At 38.8% G+C, this 19,787-nt stretch overlaps 1 protein-coding gene across 2 annotated transcripts in view; it reads left to right on the top strand.

Moving 5' to 3' along the window:
* The first annotated feature begins 228 nt into the window (after positions 1 to 228).
* Positions 229 to 19,787, top strand: part of pik3c2a (phosphatidylinositol-4-phosphate 3-kinase, catalytic subunit type 2 alpha) — a 34,956-nt gene continuing 15,397 nt past the window's right edge. The window contains exons 1-6 of one of the 2 annotated variants that reach the window (XM_027008793.2): positions 229 to 303; positions 3,451 to 4,648; positions 14,346 to 14,446; positions 14,738 to 14,898; positions 17,562 to 17,682; positions 19,655 to 19,766. In XM_027008793.2, the coding sequence (XP_026864594.2) occupies positions 3,533 to 4,648; positions 14,346 to 14,446; positions 14,738 to 14,898; positions 17,562 to 17,682; positions 19,655 to 19,766 (1,611 nt within the window). In that variant the 5' untranslated portion in view covers positions 229 to 303; positions 3,451 to 3,532. Of the gene's footprint in view, positions 347 to 3,450; positions 4,649 to 14,345; positions 14,447 to 14,737; positions 14,899 to 17,561; positions 17,683 to 19,654; positions 19,767 to 19,787 lie in introns of both variants that reach the window. The other variant, XM_027008794.2, reaches the window with a different exon arrangement.

Genomic DNA, 19,787 nt, shown 5'->3' on the forward strand with positions numbered 1-19,787 from the left:
AATTCACCAAGAACCTTAATGTTTTCGATGCCTTTCAAATACCGACAAGATCATTCTAACAATAAACTAACAATTATTCGTTCTAAACATGAGCCTAAAGTGACTGAAGATGAATCCATTAATCTTAAATCCTGGCTACAATTATTAAACGCCGATATTATTGTGTCGCGTGAAGTCGCTGTTGCATGGTTAAAGTAGACAGCCCACGCGAACAGGAACTGACGTTGTGTCAACGGCTAGATGTACGAGCAAATTTTCCAGCCGTAGGCAGATGTCCAGCTTGAAAGCTCGAATAGTTTGAAGGTGGGATTTGCTAATTATTCACTGATATTATTGTCAAAGAAAGGTGTGTGTTCACTTCTGTTTGCTTGGTCATCGTAAGTTTCAGGCTTTTTTTCTAAGTATATTTAGTTTCGGTTTGCTTGTCGTGTTATTTCTTGGTCGGCGAGTTGAGGTGTAACGTTAGCGTTCCCAAACATTGCACAAATATCGCGTAAAGTTTGTCTGGAACTTTATTTTCTAGGAATTTATTATTTTTACATTTGTCTGTTGTCTTAAACTAGCCCAAATAATTATAAATGTGAAACATTTATTGCCGGCTATCATTTTATTAAATGTTTACGTCTAAAATGACCCTGGCCCTGATTAGCATTTTTACCTGTTCATTTTAGTTAGCTAAGCTAGCGTTAGCTATGTAATATCTTATTTGCTTGGTGGGTAAAATTGGTTCCTAAAAGCTTTCCTGCTAAATAAGCTAGTGAGTGTTTGGTTGTTTTTGTTCTTTCAGTTTTATTTTATAGCTCAATATATTATAACACCACGTTAATCTACGTATATATGATTTGTAGTCTGTCTTGTTCTTCATGTAACTGAGTAGATTTCGCTTGTGAATTATATATTTTTGCTTAATTCGGTAGCTACTTGGTAAGCTATCCTAGCGAGCACATGGATGACGATATGCAGGTGAACGTAACTACAGCGAAAGGCTTTCTTGTACTGCTTTTGATTTTAAAAAATCAGAAATATTTATGCGTCACTTTTTTAAAAGGATGGTTACATTTGAAAGTTCAAAGAACAGCATCGTGTTTGTTATAAGAATGTAAAATTAAATGTTTTAATGTATTAATCTAATTGTTTCAGAATTATCAATATATTTTATGCAAATAATAATCACATTTTAAAAAGTAAACATTATTTGTGTGTTTAAGCTATCTGTTAAAGTGCTGATTCAAGGATCTGAATATAGGAGGAGCTGGTCTCTGGCATACTTTGCATGCGGGTTTTGGAACAGAGCCTGGTACATGTGTCGGCTCAGTTGAATCCCAGTTTCTGGGAAGCTGGCCTGAAAACAATGTTGGTGCTCAGTTTGTTATATAGGTTATAAAAAAATTGTTGGGTCGCTGTGGTCACAGGTTCTAGCAGAATCAAGCAGCTCATTGCTCATGACCATCAGGCAAAAGGAGGACCTTTTTAATGTGCATTTATCTGCCCATTGCTTGGAATGCACATTGTGCATAGGAATTTATCAATTTACCTTTATTGAAATAAAATTGAAAGCTAAACTGAGGGCAACTTGGTATCTGGATTAAGTTTGCTGCAGGACGTTTTTATTTATTTATTTTTGGCTCTGTGGTGTGGGATTATAGGGATGCAGTATGAGTGTTCACACCCTTGGACAGTTGTAGGGTTACTTTTTCCCCAGCCCACAACCATCAGGCTCATGGTTACTAATTTGATAGAACAAAATTCTCATAAATGTGTTTTTTGGCTTGTTGTTGGTTTAGGGTTATTTTATATCATTTTAAATCAGGTCAGGCAGTATTGGTCTAATTCATCCACAAGCTTATGTTGAATTGGAATGAAACTTTCCAAGTACATAAAAAATCAGTTCTCCCCCTTTTAATGTATTGTTATTGTGTTCTTTCAAATGCAGCCTGTGGTCTAGAGGATGTTCATCTTCTGCCCTACTGGCTCCTTGTCTTGGGCACTGCAGCAGCATACTGTGCTTCTTGGATGGCTTTGCTTGGTTTTGGGAAGTACACTGTTTTGTTTGTTTGGCTGAAGCAGTAGAAAACTCAATTTCTAAGCTCAGTGCAATAAAGGACAGGTGCAGCATTAACCTTTTTTTGAAAGCCATACGCATGACATGGGTTATTCATTCTCATCATAAAGATGACTTGTGTACTTTGAACAGCTTTGTAATAGCTTTTTAAGTTGCTTTATGTGGTAAAGAGGCAATAACCTTTGCTGTTTCTTTCTAGCAACACATTCATTCTTCTACTGTGAACTCAAGTTTGTCAATATGGCATAGTCTGGTCCACATTTTATGTGGAATTACCAAACTAGGCCTATATGACACAACTAGTTCATCCACAGTGACACTAGGGTGATGTTGGATTGGGACAGAATCATCAAGGCTTTATATGATTTTGATAGTGTGTTATATGCTAATGCATACATAGAATGTTGTACCAGATATTTCCCTTTGGGTTAAGATGGCTTCCTGAAACATAGCAATGACCAGAATTCTTACACAATAATCACTGCCTCTTTCTAATACAGACACTTAAATTTCCTACATGATTGGTCATCAGTCAGTAGCTTTGGCTCAATAATAGACAGTATTGTGTACTGTAAGTTTTTTTCCTTGGCCTCATACATGACTCTATTGTATGAAACACTTCAATCTTGCATGTATTGATTTCTGATGAGATGAGTCTGCATTATCTAATTGGGAACATTTGACATAATATGGTTTATCCCAAATGGTAATGTAATTTATCCTGCAAATGGTATATTAAAATGGTATGCAAAGGGTGTTAAAATGACATTATCGCTTAGCTTTATCATCTTTTTTTTGTTTGTTTGTTTGTTTTTTCTTCATTCATGACTATCTCCACATATGCCCTATAAATAGGATTGAAATTTGAAATTTACAATCTAATGTGTAGCTGGGGTTAAGCTATTGATGGTGGGAAGATGCAGCAATGCTGGAAAACCTTAGTCTTGCAGCCACCTTAAGCTCAGTTAGGCCTTATGCATTCTACTGGTTGGGAGCTGCTTGTTGTCATAACATTTCTCCAGTTTCACTCCAGTGAAATGTTGCCAAATTCATTTTATCTAAGAAATCCTGAATCCTGCATTTGTCACTGGCACCTTTAACTGGTGACTATTTAATATTTAAGATATTTATTTAATATATTGTCCAATAACTTAGCAGTGCAGTAAGTATGAGTCTGCATATCCATCTGTGATATAGCTATGGTATGTTTTATTCATAGGCCACTAGAGCCTTGTTGACTAGGTTTGGTGATGCAGAACCTCAGTACTGCATCTCAGTTGCCACTAAAAATACTATTTTTGGTATGCACCAATTGTTGACATTTGAATAACTGGTGTTAAGTAATTTTATCTCTCTTTCTCCCCTTCTTTTCTTCTCCCTCACTCCAGTGGTAGATACAAGCTCCTGCTAGAACCCACCTGTGTCACTGTTGGTAGTCCTCCATGTACATGGCAAGTCCAAGCTGACACCATGGCTCAGATATCCAGTGGCAGTGGGTATAAGCTGGATAGGCCAGCCTCTCCACTAGTGGCTCGACCCAAGGGAGCAGTGGGCAAAGAGGAGGCTTTGCGTATGGAGGAAGAGGCTTTGGCTAAATTGCAGCGTGAAAAGAGACCCACACATCTAGCCCCCGTTTCCTCCACAACAGCACATGCTAATGCAGGAGTAGCCTCCACCAGCCAGCTAGAGAAAGACCTTATCGTCTTCCCTGAATCAGAGGCCAAGAAGAAGGCAGAGAAAGACACATTTGCAGACATTGATGTAGAGAAGCTGACTAAAGAGGAACTAGAGAAACTGCTTCTGGATGACAACTTTGGCACCAACAAAATGAGCAGGCCCTCGACTCTATTAGGCTTCAACCTTAGTGCATCGTACCCAGGGGTACACGCGTTCAGTTCAACTCCGTTTCTCTGGACACCTACGCTCTCCACCCCTTCAGGTTCTGGTTTGCCTACCCCAACACATCAGCAGCACTCTGTATTTCCTTCAATGCCCTATTCCAAACCTCCCTGTTCATTCCAGAATGGCATTTCCCCGGCTATGCCATCTTTTGTTCCCCTCCATACCCATCAGACCCCCTTCCTCCCATTTACACCTATCCAGACTGCTGGTCCTCTGGTCTTCCAGCAGCCGGTGGTGACCCCCGAAATGGCTAAGCTTTTTGACAAGATTGCCAGCACTTCAGAATACCTGAGGAATGGCAGGTCTTCCAGTATGGATTCAGAGTCTGTCAGCGTCAAGTCCCTGGAGCCTGTGCCCCAGCTCCCTGAGCCCCCAAGCATGAGCCGCTTTGACTGGCTGGATTTGGACCCTCTCAGCAAGCGTAGAGTGGAGGTGGAAGGTGCATCAAGTGCAATGGGTGGGACTGTAATGGAGGAGTCTGCCCATGCAGGGGACCCCTGGGATGCAGTGCTACGAGATGAGACTGAGGTTGCTGGCAGAAGCAGTCCTCAAGCACAGGAGAAAGACCCATTTGGGAGTGTGGTAAATGCTCAGCCCAGGAGGGCATCTACAGGGATGGCAGTGACCAGGAGTTACTCGATTAACATCCTTGAAACCTCCTCCCACCACAGCCAGAGTAAACAGGTATGCGAACTACTCTTCCTGCTAACTCAGTGACAGCAACCTCCTCTCATTCAGGTAACACAGATTTGGTCAGAATTTTCACTGTCACATCTTTATGGAAAACATTTAATATGGAATGCTACTTTTATAATTGAATAGAACCATTATAGCAGTAGAGGGCAGTGGTGGCTCGGTGTTTAGGGTACTTGACTTGAGATTTGGAGGTTATTGGTTCGAGCCCCGCCGCTGCCGGGCTGCAAATGTTGGGCCTCTGAGCAAGGCCCTTTATCTTCAGTTGCTCCTGTCTAGGTTTGGGCTGTCTGGCAGTATCCTAGCCCACACCTGTGACTGGTGTTGATGGTGTGGTAGTCAGCAGTGGAATTCTGTACCTCTGTTCTATTGTGTATGTTGATGATGATGATTATAGCAGTAGAAATGTGTCCTGATTTAAAAAAAAAAATTGATAACATTAAAATAATTTTCTATATTAGGGTTATTATGCACAAAAAAGCTTTGTATCTTGTTTTTCCTGTTTGCAGTATGAAGTATTTTATTAATCAGGTTTATTGCTTGCCTAGTAAGCTTGCTAATTCATTAGAATTAGGCCTTTGGCTCGTTCCTGCAACCAAATCGTAGGCATGATTTTTGTTTGCGATTAGACGCACCCTCTCATGTTCAATTGCTTGAATGTCAGTGCTATAAATTATATAACTATTATTAACAATATTTAGAATAAACTGAATTTATTTGCCTGGCAATATAGTCTGCTAACAACGTTTGCTAAGCAACACAATAGCAAAAATTGGCTTCTTCAAAGAAAGATGACATGAATACAGAATCCAGTCATTGTGAGGTGGCCATAGGTGTGTGTATGTAACATCTTCGCATCAGACCAATCTGTTTTATAACAGTGAATCTTTGCCAGTATAGAAAATTTTATTCAACCTGACAGTGTATCCAACCTTGCACCACTACCAATTTAATGCTCTGGATAGCCACTAAAACTCCCCCAACAATAAAGATTTGTTTTGGTCAAGCAAAAGGTCTGGTTTTTAACTAAAAATTAACTAATCAGCTTCTGCAATAAATCAATAACAACCTTTTTCTTACTGTATTTTTTCATGGTATTCCATAGTATCTTAAATGGTTTTAGGGCAAGGAGTTTAAAATAGCTTTTGGATATTTCTTTCCTGTAGTAGTAGTAGTAGTAGTAGTACATTGCAGTTTATTTTGTAAGCATGAAATCATGCTCTTTTGGAAGTTTAAAAAAACATTTTAATCTACTCTAAATGTAAAATAAAATGGTTTTATTCAGGCACTGTCTTTCATATGCCAGTTTCCCAATCACAGATTAAACACAAACATACAGTCTTGTGAAAGTGTTGTCCCCTTCCTGATGAGTTTTTTATATATATATATATATATATATATATATATATATATATATATATATATATATATATATATATATATATATATATATTTTGCATGTTTGTCACACTTAAATGTTTCAGATCAAATTAATTTACATATTAGACAAAGATAACAAGTAAACCCAATGCAATGTCTTTTTATTATTAAGGGGGGGGAAAAAAACAAAAAAAAACTTACATGGCCCTGTGTGAAATTGATTGGGCCACCCTTAGCAGCAATAACTGCAATCAAGGGTTTGTGCTAACTGTCAATGAGTCTTTTACAGTGCTGTGGAGGAATTTTGGCCCACTCATCTCTACAGAATTGTTTTAATTCGGCCACATTGGAGGGTTTTCGTGCATGAACTGCCTTTTTAAGGTCATGCTACAGCATCTCAATCGGATTCAGGTCAGGACTTTGACTAGGTCACTGCAAAGTCTTCGTTTTGTTTTTCTAAAGCCATTGGTGGACTTGCTGGTGTTTTGGATCAGTGTCTGGCTGCAGAACCCAAGTGCGCTTCATCTTGAGGTCACGAACAGATGGACGGACATTCTCCTTCAGGATTTTTTGGTAGACAGCAGAATTTATGGTTTAATTTACCACAGCAAGTCTTCCAGGTCCTGAAGCAGCAAAACGGCCCCAGACCATATTTTACTGTTGGTATGGTGTTCCTTTTCTGAAATGCTGTTACTTTTATGCCAGATGTAATGGGACATACACCTTCCAAAAAGTTCAACTTTTGTCTCGTCAGTCCACAGAGTATTTTCCCAAAAGTCTTGGGGATCATCAAGATGTTTTCTGGCAAAACTGAGATGAGCCTTTATGTTCTTTTTGCTCAGCGGTGGTTTTGGTCTTGGAACTCTGCCATGCAGCCCATTTTTGCCCAGTCTCTTTCTTATGGTGAAGTCATGAACACTGACCTTAACTGAGGCAAGTGAGGCCTGCAGTTCTTTGGATGTTGTTGTGGGGTCTTTTGTGACCTCTTGGATGAGTCGTCGCTGCGCTCTTGGGGTAATTTTGGTGGGCCGGCCACTCCTGGGAAGGTTCACCACTGTTCCATGTTTTTGCCATTTGTAGATAATGGTTCTCACTGTGGTTTGCTGCAGTCCCAAAGCTTTATAACCTTTTCCAGACTGATGGATCTCAATTACTTTGTGTCATTTGTTTCTGAATTTCTTTGGATCGCAGCGTGCTGTCTAGCTTTTGAGGATCTTTTGGTCTACTTCACTTAGTCAGGCAGGTCATATTTAAATGATTTCTTGATTGAGTAATCAGGCCTGTGTGTGGCTAGAGAAACTGAACTCAGCTTTCCAAAGCTGTGATAAACCACAGTTAATTTGTTTTAATGGGGGGCAGCAATCACACGGCCATGTAGGTTTGGATTTTTTTTCCCCCTTAATAATAAAAAGCTTCATTTAAAAACTGTATTTTGTGTTTACTTATGTTAGCTTTGTCTAATATTTAAATTTGTTTGATCTGAAACATTTAAGTGTGACAAACATGCCAAAAAAACAAGATGTCAGGAAGGGGGCAAACACTTTTTCACACCACTGTAGACCTGAAAGAATTGCTAAGACTATGCTTAATCCATGTATAGGCAGCAATACCTCAGTCTTTAGTAAAATTGGGGGGGGAAGGACTACTACACCACTCAAGTAGACCTATGCCCAGTCACAAGGAGGGAGAATCAGGTTTGTGGATTGTTCATCTCTGCATGTTCAAACCTGCTGATGCTGACTTTTGAAATTATCATTAGGCTGGCTCAGAATTGAAGAGACCATTCAAGAATAAATACTTAATGTTGCTATAAATTATGCAAGAGGAAAGAGAGCCATTAGCTTTGTGATGGGTGGGGGTATGCAAGCTTTACCAAATGTGGACTGTCCAGTTTGCATCAAAAGCAAAGAAATTGTGGAGAATGGGCATACTTGCTTAACATTATCTAGAAGTCATAGATTCAGGTTCCTTAGGGGTTTATGGGTGTGTTCAGCTTTTGGTTTGATTAAAATGTAGCATGGTATAATTGCTCTGTTAGTGTGGTTCATTAGAGCAAAGGATAACGGTGCCTTTTAAACTCTTGTGCACCAATTAAGGGGACCCAGACCCCCAAGCATGTTGGTCTCAGTCCATTTCCAAACAAATTAGTGGAGTTTGTTTTGAAGTATGAACACAGTGTGAACCAAAGGCACCAAGTTGACTAAAGAGGAAGTGATTTCACATGTGTAGGCATTTCTTGTATTTTCCTTTATGCTCTTTACTGGCTTTTTGTGAATTGTAACTGGTAAAATATCACCAGGTGTCCACAAGTGTATTTATGTTGGATCACTGTTTTGAAAGCTTGGTTGGAATTATTGTAAGTTATTCTTACAAGATATATGGCGCACAAGTTGTCCAGTCAGGGTATGACCATGTCCATATGGTTACTGTTTTATCTTTTGGTTTGATGATAAATGTCTGTCCTTTCCTGCTATGATCTGGATTAAAGGGACTGAACTACAAATATAAACACAGCCCAAGTCTTTGATTTTCTTTCTTCATGCAGGTTAATGTAATGTACTGCTATAAGAATTCTGTACCTGTTTTTTACTTTCCACAGAAGCAGGAATGTGCAGGGCTAAAGCCTAAAATGATTTGGGTAATCTGCCTTTTGATTTTGATTAACTGGAATTGGAATATTTAATAAATCCTGTTTTTGTTCTTTTTCAGGAGCGCTAACAATATATTGATCTTCTTTCAAGGCATAGGCCAACCCTCTGGATGCAGGCAGTAAAAAATTAATATTGTGACAAGCTAAATAAAAATAAGTAAAAATAGAAAATCAGTAATAAAACTTGTATGAGCATTAGTGAATTAAATATCATTTCCAAATTATTTGAACTTGAGGTTTTTTTTTCCCCCTTTTTTTTTCTTCAGTTATTTAAAACTAACTGCATTACGCTTAGAAAGATGATGCAATTGTCTGAATCCCTTGGGTTTGATTTAAGGCTGCATGATATAATCCATTGAGGTTGTATTACTACATATGGCTGTATGCCTTGCATCATGTTTAAAACTGGCTGTTGAACTCTTTGAATGGCAAAATATATTGCCCTTTGTTATTTTAATCAAAATTTTGGCTTGTTGGATTGTGTAAAATGTAATTTATTGTAATACCTCAATTATAGCAGGAGCTCAAAATATTTGGTCCAGAACAAAAGGCCTCATTTTTGTAGCCTTGTGATACCAGTATTGCAAAGGTTAATATTGTAATAACACTTCTTCTTTTTAAGGAAAAAAACAGTAGTACATTTGCATTGTGTCTCTCTGACTCTGGTTTGAAAATAGTTTGAAGTTTATATTTTTACATTATTTTTAAAACTTGCACCTCATCTTGAAGCGGAAAAGCGTTGACGGACGATAGCTTCTAGGTTGGTTCAGTCTTATTTGCTCCTTGTCCTACATTTAAGTGGCATTTGTGAAACACCATGACATGAATAAAGCAGTATTTCTTGGAGTGAGTGAACCTTTTAGTTCTGTTTCAGGAGGGGGTGAGAGTCCATGTGGGCGTTACTTCCCCGAAATCCCACTTCCTGTTTCATTGTCTTTCTGTTTGAACAGGACAATTCACTGTTCTCACACTTCTCTCTGAGAACTCTGAGCATTTGTGCCCTCTTAGCGGCCTCTTAGAAAGGAAATGCTATCACATTCATGAATAAACCAGTGAGAAAGTGCAAACTGCTTTGGGCAGTAGACACTTTTTAACCCAGGCTGGATTTTCCAAGCCATGTCTGTGTTGGATGATTGAAAGAACCTTAACCATTCTGTTACTGCTCTAGTTATTACCACTGACTCACTGCGTTAGCATTCCTTTCCACTATACACTAGCAGGCACTATGCATGGGCGTGTGGGTACATGCTTCCTCAGTAGAAAAATCTGTGCTAATTAACATCCCCAATCGCTTCATCTGTGATCTCACTATCTTCCCCATCACCCCTTCAGTAAGGTGCCAGCACCAGGACTCTGCTGTTCCTTGTTGCCATAGCAGCCTCTCTTTTTAAAGAGCATGCAAAAAGAGTAACTAATCGCACCTCCACTGCAGCCATGGGTGCAGTTACTTCACCGCTTACTGCACCTGAGTCAAAATCCTGTTTGTTACTGTTCCAATTAAAAGAAGTGCAGCTGAGCCTGCTGTTGACATTACTGGCAGGCTGTGACTCAGACGGCAAATGAGAAAATTGAGTCATTTTCAAGATTGGGATTAGGCTGGTTAATCGGTTATAATGTCTGGTGAATATGTCTTAACAGAGACATTGCCATGCTAATAAACATTTGCCTACAGCTGGTGAACATATAAGACGGCACATAGACAGTGAGAGGCACACACACAATGAGGTCATTCTTCAGAGGTCTTTTTTATAACCATAGTAACTGAGGTATTCTTTCTCTGCTGAAACTGTGTGCCCAGTTTTTAACCATGCATTTTGTCAGAGGTCATTTTATGTGAACCAATTATTCTGTCTGGCTGCCATCAGCCCTTCTTCTCTGGGAAAAAATGTAAGACAAATAAATTAACTTAGTCATTACATCTATAAATAGACTACTGGGTTAGAGTGCGTATATGGAAGTACTGGCTCTTCTGTGACTGCACTGTTACTACCCTCTGTCCTGCCCCTTGATCAAAAGGAAACTGGAATGCCATGTTGCATACCAGGATCTGTAGGCCAGAAAAGAGGCTTTTGCTTTGGAAAGGAAACTGTAGTTTCTGTGAACAGTCTTAGCTTGGTTAGCCAAATTCAGTAACACTGTCTAAATATATTGTAAATCACACTGATCGTGCAGGTCAAGCTTCTAGCATTTTTCTTTCTTTTAGTGTTCGAGTTTGGCATACCATATTGTGCTAATACTAGTCTTTTTCTTAGGAAAATTCAGTGATTTAGCAAAAGAGGTGATGTTTACCCAGTTGTATCATGGTTCAGTTAATAACCTGACTAAAACCACTGCCTTACAAGCAAACATTCCATGCATATTCAGTTTTGAGACTCTGCAGAGAGTGTCAGTTTTCACATTGGTTTTTATAAAAAGTGTTGTTGCTACAATGTCACCCATTTAAAACTTTGTTGCCACAAGATAATTGTATGTGTACATTTCACATTAGTCCAGTGGCTGGGGTAGATGTTAATGCAAACACAGTTTAAGCTTCTAGTTCTGCTGTCACCCACACTGGCTGAATTAAAGCCCTGGTGGCTAGATCAAAGCTGTCTGTCTGTAGCTTAGTTTCATGCTGCATGCAGGTCACTCATTCCATCTTGTGGTTTTGCAAAGAAGTTGCCACATTGGGTATTAGCAATTAGCGTTCTTATGGCTCAAAACTAAAAAGCATTTCCCCTTCTGCATTTTGTAACTGATGAGTTGTTTCTGTGGATTATAAACTTGTTGAGCTAGTTCATACTATTTTCCATTTTTAGAGGCCTAGGACATGGCCTTGCAACATATAAACCTTTAATGTCAATAAACGAAGTCAATGGGAATGCAGAGATTCTATGTAGGCCTCTTGGAAGCAAAATAATTTGTGAATGTGCAAGTCGCAAGATGATTCCTCTTTCTCAGGGGTAATGGCTGTGGCTTCAGCTCTGAACAACCAGACTTGGATTGATCTTACATAAACAGTCCTGGATAGGTGTTTGTCATTTCAGAATGCTTTTCCATAATGCATCTCCAACATTTCTTTTTCCTTTTTTGTAAATAATGAAAACCTTTTCAAACAAGTTGAGAAAAAAGGCAGCATCTTGCTTATATTTTTATTATTAAAGCTGGCCTTTAAATACTAAACATTTTTCTTGCTTGGACTAGGCCAAACTATTGCAGATTTTTAAATTCCTTTTGAAGATGGAATGAACAATAGATATTTCTCCAAGATGGATTATGCTCAGAATAGCTCTACGAAGTGATACTAACTAGGGACACCTTCACTGTTAGAGATTCCTTTACTGGTGTGACATAAAATGTAGTCAAAAAAAGGGTTGGGGGCAGGGAATTGTTTGTGTGCCTTTGACATAACAGTTCATCATTTCAATGGATTACCACATTTTTTGCTCTTAACACACCCACATTCAAAATTCAGTTCTGACCCATTTAGTCCTATTTAAATACTATCAATATAGTTCTCGCATACCAGTATGCATATGGAGACATTAATCATATCAGTAATTTTACAAGTATAGATATCTCTATAAGGGCTAACATCAACTGATATCATTAAATTGATGCATATTTTTGACATGGAATCATATGTCAAGGTTAAGACTGTGTGTGCAATGCTCCTTTGAACCATGTCAAAAATGGTGTTTTTCTAGGCTGTGCAGAAAATTGCAGTTGCATGTCTGTTTGTGTCCTGGGAATAAGAAGAATAAGAAAAGTTAGGAAGAACCATGAACTAAAACTAAAGAAACTGCCAAGTGACCCTTATGTTAAAATACTGTTTTTGTCTGTTTTGGAAAATGTCCACTTAGAGTGCAGACCTAGTCTTGACCTCCATGGCGTGCTATGCAAAATTCTGCTCAAGGGTCCTCCTACCTAACATGTGAGTAATGTAGAACCCGTCTTACTTGACCTGTGAGCTATGTAAGGCCCCTACTACATTTTTACATTTACAGCATTTGGCAGATGCTCTTATTCAGAGCGACTTGACCTGTGAGCCATGTAAGGGGCCCTCATACATGACACACTACATGACTTTGACTTTGAAAGTTGCCCCCCCCCCCCCCCCCCATCACTCTGTATCTGGTGTTCTAATTGGTTGTAGCTTGAAACTGCTCTCACTGCCCGTCATAACCTGGACGCAATGCTTTTCACATGACAGGATTTGGACTCGCTATCGGGTCCAGATATTTAGCATGCTAGATATTTTTTTGGACTCCGCAAGCCTCTTGGATCGCGTCTTTGGATAATTCACTTATAGTGATCAAGAGCTTATTTTCGAGCCCTGAGCAAATGCTGATTTGGCTATGACATGAGGTCATTTACTCCACGACCTCTAAAACCTGTCAGTAAATGTAAAATCTAGGCTAAAATCAAGTAGTGTGTACTCCCCATAAGGGGCCCTCATTCCTTTCCTGTGATCCATGTTTGGCCCCTCCTACCTGATACCTGATCCCTTCCTACCTGGGCTCTTGTACCTGACCCATTAGCCATGTGAACCATTGTCTGTGTTGGTACTGGCTGAGTTTGTAGGTGGATCATTTGAATCTGTGTTAGTACTGGCTGATGATGAGCATCTCCTCTACTGACAAATTTAATCATAGCACCTGTAAATTATAGATAACAATACATACATTTGATTAGCTGCATCTAGCACATTCAACCTGGCTCCCCTGATTTATTTTTAGACATTTTGAAATACATTTTTAACTGAGATATGCATCTATTTTACGGAGTATGCCCAATTAACATTTTGAAATTGAATAATTTAATCAATAGGCTGTCAATTGTTTACTTTCCCTCTTGCATTAGTGCAGAGTTGTAACGAAACCTTGAGTGAGAGATTAGATAATCATTGCCTTGTTTTAAACTCATCTTTTTATGGCATTTAGCTCACACTTTTATGCAAAGTAACTTAGTTATGACTGCGTGCAACTTGAGCAATTGAGGGTCAAGGATCTTGCTTAGCATATTTCTAAAAGTTCCATAAACAGTTTTGTCATGTGCACAAAATTGCTATAATGAATAAATAAAATCGGTTGCCAGTTCTATTGTACGGTATCCAATACCAGAATATTTTTCATATGGAGTACTTTAAAATGAAGCACTTGAGATTCTGTAGGCATTTAGTGCAGGTTACATTTCTTCATTTAGCATCTGTTATTACCTTTGATCTGCTGAAAGAAGAAATTTTGTACTGTAAAATGTAGAAATTATAATTGGTTTTGTAATTGTGTTTTTAATGCATTAAAGCTATTTTGAGTTTCTTAGCCTTGAATCTTTTGTAGCCTTTTCTGATTTGAGGATTACTCATTTCCTTCCTAGAGGAAGCCTTTTGACATTCCTCACATTTCTCTATATCCTTTGCTTAATCCAAAACAGTCTCCCTCAATACTATATTGTTGATGTTGTCAACTATCATTACATCACATCCTGAATAAGAAACACTACACATTATGTATAACAGACAGTTTAGGAACTAACAAATAATTAAAATATAATTTTCAGATTCTTATGGGTTCTGTTTACATGTTCTTTATAACATGATTCCACGCTGTTTGCATGGTCTTATGCATGCTCATTCAATTGTCTTTATTTGCCCATGTCCTTTTTATGTTTGTTTTGCAGGTCAGTAAGGGGAGTGGGAACGTGCTCACAAAGTACGCCGCTTTACAGGAAATGGAGGCCCAGAACCTAGAAGTCATAGCTTTCTGTGAAGACATTGCAAAGTAAGTCATATGACGTGAAGAAGGAAGTGTGTGTAAAATGCGAGATCCATAGCCTCTGCATTTGTCGTCGCACAAGTGTGAAGTCCATAGAGGCCATTTCTCTGGGTGCAGAAGTGAGGCTGCTGCTATTGAAATTGCTTTGGCTTATGTGTACAGTGCTGTACATCATCTTAGTGGCTGACAGTCACTTGGTATGAGGCATAAATAAAGTAAACGTTTCCACCCGCAAGGAATTTTTATTTATTTATTTATTTATTTATTTAATAATTTGTTTTTCTGTTCCCTTTATAGGTTGAAGTCAAAGTTCACTTATGATGACCTCTTTACCAATCCTGGATATGTACTCAGCCCAGTGATCTTCCAGCGGGATGTGGGAGGGGACAGTAGCAGCAGTGTGAAAGTCTCCATTGAGATTTCTGAATCCCAGCAACCTGTGACCTTCACCTGTGATGGTAAAAGTTATCTTTAGAGATTTCCTGAGCCTGCAGCACAAGCCGGCTAGAACGACAATTACTTTATTTCACATTAAAACAGTCAACACTGACAACTCATTGACAGTTGCTAGCAGTATAATGCTCCTCTGAATGTGACTAGCAGTCTCAAATGTAGAATTACATTCACTCTTCGCATAGCTGGCACAGTGTGTCTGCTGCCTAGACTGATACTTTATCCTAGGTTTCTGTTGTCTTTCCTTTGACTGCTCAAATGTCTTTTTCTTATTGGCTGACTAGCTTCATGAAAGTGCCTCTCTGCTAGCTGCAGAGGCCCTTGTTTGTATCTCTGAGAGGTGACGGTGTTCTGCAGACCACTGGGCCTCTCACTTTTGTGTGCTGTTCCTGGCCACCTCAGTGCTGGCAGAAAGTCAAGATGGGCCTTTTGTGCTAGGGAATTTCTGTGCTGCTGCTTAGGTCCCTGGATGTTGCTTTGTCCCAGATGAGCCCAGAAACCAGCAAAGAAGCATTTCATGACCTAGACTTGCTTCACAGACAGTTGGCGTTTTTGTGCAAGGAAGTTCCTTGCTCACGAGCCATTAAATCACCCCTCCTAAAACTAGCACTCATGTTTGTTTGATTTACATTCACCACCATGTAACATAATAGACTTCAGTTCTTTTGAGCAGTTCTTTTGAGGAATTTCATGAAAAATGGTCTACACATTTTTCTTTCCTTTCCTTGTTTCTTTCTCTCATACTCTGTAGTGCTGGGTTGGTGTTTCTTACCCACTGTCATTTAATTTCCATTCTCCAGGCTTATGGCTCATGGTGGGCGCGAACCATGGGGTCCTGTACCATTGCAAACACCTCATTTTGCAGCACTGGGTTTCTTCACTTTTTACACATTTGTTTCCTGAATCTCTGTCTGGAAGGGAGTTTTTTTTCGTTGGGTTTTTGAAGTTTGTTTTAGATGCTTAGCTATGTGTAAGGTGAGAATGTTGGGTAGCAGCGCCATGCATGCTTTGGCATGAAAACGCAGGCTTTGCTTGTGAATAAGTGGAATAAGATTTAGAATGAACCATATTAACTGTCTCAGTAGTCCCATTCCAGATTGTCAGACTCTCCCTTACCACTAAATACCAAAGTTGAAAAAGAAATCAAAGCTAGTTGTTTGTTTTGGGTTTTTTTTTTCTTTGATTTTTGTTGGAAACTTGTGTAATTGTCAGCTCTTTTGTGCTCTAATAGGCTCACCCATGCTGTGTCCTGGCAAGATGCCTCCTGGCAGCAGATTGAATATGAAGTTTCTCATATGAGATGTGAATTTCAAGATTCCTCTTGCTCTGCTTATAGTGATTCCCTTATAATTCCCTTTGTTTCCAAACCCCAGACATTACCCGACATTCCACCACAATGTACACTAGCATCTCACAATTTTTCAAACCTGCACCAGATTTGCCAATAATGGGCACGTCCTCCACACCTTTTGATGGAGGATGGGGAGGGGTTGAGTCAGGCAGACAGGAATGAAAGTGAGGTAAAGCCTAGCCTACTCTGCCCCAGTTCAGATTAAATGTCAGGGCTTTAAGTGTGTTCTGCTAAGGGGTCTGAGATCTGTTATTGCTGCACCCTGGTGTGCCCAGTGGGGTGGCATGGAAACACTTGGGCACTAGTCTATGAAGAACATTATTACTACCAGGTTTTGTTATTGTCCAGTGTTTGAGAGCTGGAGCATTCTAATGCCTGTTTCATTTTGGATCATTTCATAAGTTGTGGTTTACCTCCACAGTTGTTTCCTGGATTTGTCTCCTGGATGTATGTTTTTCTCTCTAATGAGAAGCATTTATACTTGAATAAGTTGGCCTTCTTTTAAGGTTATGCTTTCAGTGGAGCCCTAGAGAAGGTGTTTAGTTTGGTACCTAAGATCACTGTCCTTTTAGGCCAAGACATTATGCATCAGTTCTTCCCTTTCAGCATATGAGTAATGAAATGAAGAAATAAAGCAACATAAGTTAGACTCTAGGATCAAATGAAAGCATTCTTTTTTGTACCTTGTTGCAAGGCTTACTTATACATAGTGTAAGGGACCAAACCCATGATGCAAATTTGTTCCTTTGTAATTTAATATGAACAGTACCTACATCATGTATTCAAGCTTATATTATTGTGTTAGACGATGGTAACTCGGTCACTTTAATAGGGCCTGACATCAACTGTTATCTGATGATAAAGCCACTGTGTAATATTTTTATTGTATTAAAATGTTTATTTAATATCAGGGAGATTACAATTAAATTCTGTTAAATTGTATTTATTTATAGTGTTTTTAACAACAGACTTTGCCTTAAAGCAGCTTTCTAGAAACCCCTAGGGGACAGTTAACCTAGTGTTCAAATAGTACTTTTGAAACTTGAATTATGTTACTCCATTGATTTTCTTTTCTATTAATATGACTACTTCAGACTTTATAACCTGGAACTGAATGTTTCTAGATGGTTTATGATGGCATTTATTTAGTGTAGAATGTGACATCCCTTTCTTTTCTCTACATTTCTACTTCCTTTTTCACTTTTTTGCTCTCTTTCTTCATCATTTTCTGTCAATGTCCATCCACCATGTTTTTACCCCTTGTGTCTTTCGTTTCTGTTCTCCTGGTCATTCCCTTGTGTTCTCCGTGTTTTATAGTGAGTTCGCCAGTGGAGCTGCTGATCATGCAGGCTCTCTGCTGGGTCCATGATGACTTGAGCCAGGTGGACATCAGCAGCTATGTCCTTAAGGTGTGCGGGCGTGATGAGGTCCTGCAGAAGTAAGCCCTGCCTTCATTCTACCTCCCTCACTTTCACAAGGCTTTAGCAGCCAGAAATGAAAGGGGAAAGACAAAATGAACAGCTCTATGAAGAACGGACAGGTTATAATTTCAGAACTTGTAATATAAGGTAACTGTAGGATTCACATTAATATTTGTAGGATACTTCATGATATAGAATTCATTCTGAATTAGAAAATGTATAGGATCTAAGACTTTCTGTAAAGAAGGTTTCCTAAATTAACATTGCACTTGTTATTTTAAAAATGTCATACAATAGATTTCTAAGATGAGTTTGAAATAAAGTGTACAAGCCTTTAAGAAATTCTCTTGTGTCTATGCAGAATATTGTTGGTATTGTTGCTAGATGAGAGCCACACAAAAATCAGCTAATTCAGGTAAAACATAAAATAGGGAATGTGATGGCACCTTGAATTGCTAAATTGGTAGGATTTCTATTCAAATTGCACCTTTATTATAATATTGGCCCCATATCAATATTGTTGGATAATTGATTTAGTATTACAAGTATTATTATTATTATTATTATTATTATTATTATTTTTGAAAGAGTTCAGTATTTTACTTTTACTTTGTGCAATTACGATGGCATATTAACTTTTCTTTGTATGTAATGTAATGAACAACTATGTTTTTCTTTCTGTGAACAGAACACCTTTTAAAATGTACCTCTAGTCCAACAAAACTATCATGGATAACAGGAATGAAAACTAAACACCACTTCTGCGACTGATCTTATTTTCATAATGCTAAATGCTTAATTCTTGTTGTTTGTGACATTTTTTAGCTGTTCACAAAAAACTGAACTTCTTTTGACATAATTTAATAGCAGCAGAACATGTCAGGTTCTATGGAGGTGTTAAGGGAAGTACCTATAACCTGAATCACTGTGAAGTCATTTAATTCCAGCTATCCAAAGGGACCTATTACAGTTGTGACCTTACTTCTGATTTAAGTGATTATGGAGGTGCGAAATGGCAGTTTTATGGCGCTATTCCATACCCCATTCTGCCTTAGATTCTGTACATAATCATTGTAATAGTAAACACATTAGAACTGGTCCACCTATGTCTTGCAACACTTTGTGCTTTAGTGCATTGCATGCATTGTATGATGCCAATTGTGTGCAGTCATCTGTATTACACGAGTTCTTTCACATACACGTGCTGCCTAGTCCAATGGAAATACATTTTTATATCGGTCCTCATGACCAAAGAGTAAACAATGGGAGATTTTAGTTTCTTTATTAAGGCTGACCTACTTGCAAGTATATGTGTAATGGAGAGAGGATTTCTCAGTTTTCAGACCTTATTAGTTTTCAGGAATTATTAAATGTCTTTCTTTAATCAAAAGCATCGTCTCCGTGTCTGTGTCTGTGTCTGTGTGTCTGTGTCTGTCTGTGTGTCTGTATCAGCTTTTCTTTTGATGTTCTCATTCCCTTGTGGATCTTTTTCAATGTTGGCCCTCTTTACTTCATCAGATCTTAGCAAATGTATTCTATACGCTTTGGTAGTGGCCAAAATCAAGTTCATATCTTCTCAACAGAGGTGAACATTCTTGGCTGTCATATGAGTCAGTATTTTACTAAGGCTCCTTGGCCAAACCCAGGTGTGATTTTGATTCATTTTTGACCCCGTTAAATAAACAACTTTTATTTTTCCGTATTGTTTCTGGTTGCTTTCCAGAGTTGGATGAATCCAAACATCAGTCATTTAAATACAGGGAATCAGAGCGTACATCTAAAAATAAACCTTAAGGAACAATGAAGTGGCTTTGTGGAGAGCAGTGGGCCATTACAGCAGTGTGTTCCAGCCTTCAGGAATGCTAGGAGTCAATGTTCAGATGGGCTAAATGTTGTGCATCACATTCTGAATTGTATACTTCATGTGGTTTTCCACTCAGTTAATGTGTCAGCCCTGACGGCAGCCTGACTCATCTCTTCCGTCCTTAGCAAGTATAGCCTGGGCAGCCATGAGTACGTGCAGGGCTGCCGGAAGTGGGAGACAGAGATCCAGCTACAGCTCTTGGCCCACACTGCCATCAGGAGAGACCTGGCCCGCACGGTATGCCTGGGCACCCACCAA

This window comes from Electrophorus electricus, chromosome 4, assembly GCF_013358815.1.
Source record: "Electrophorus electricus isolate fEleEle1 chromosome 4, fEleEle1.pri, whole genome shotgun sequence".
Lineage (NCBI taxonomy): Eukaryota > Metazoa > Chordata > Actinopteri > Gymnotiformes > Gymnotidae > Electrophorus > Electrophorus electricus.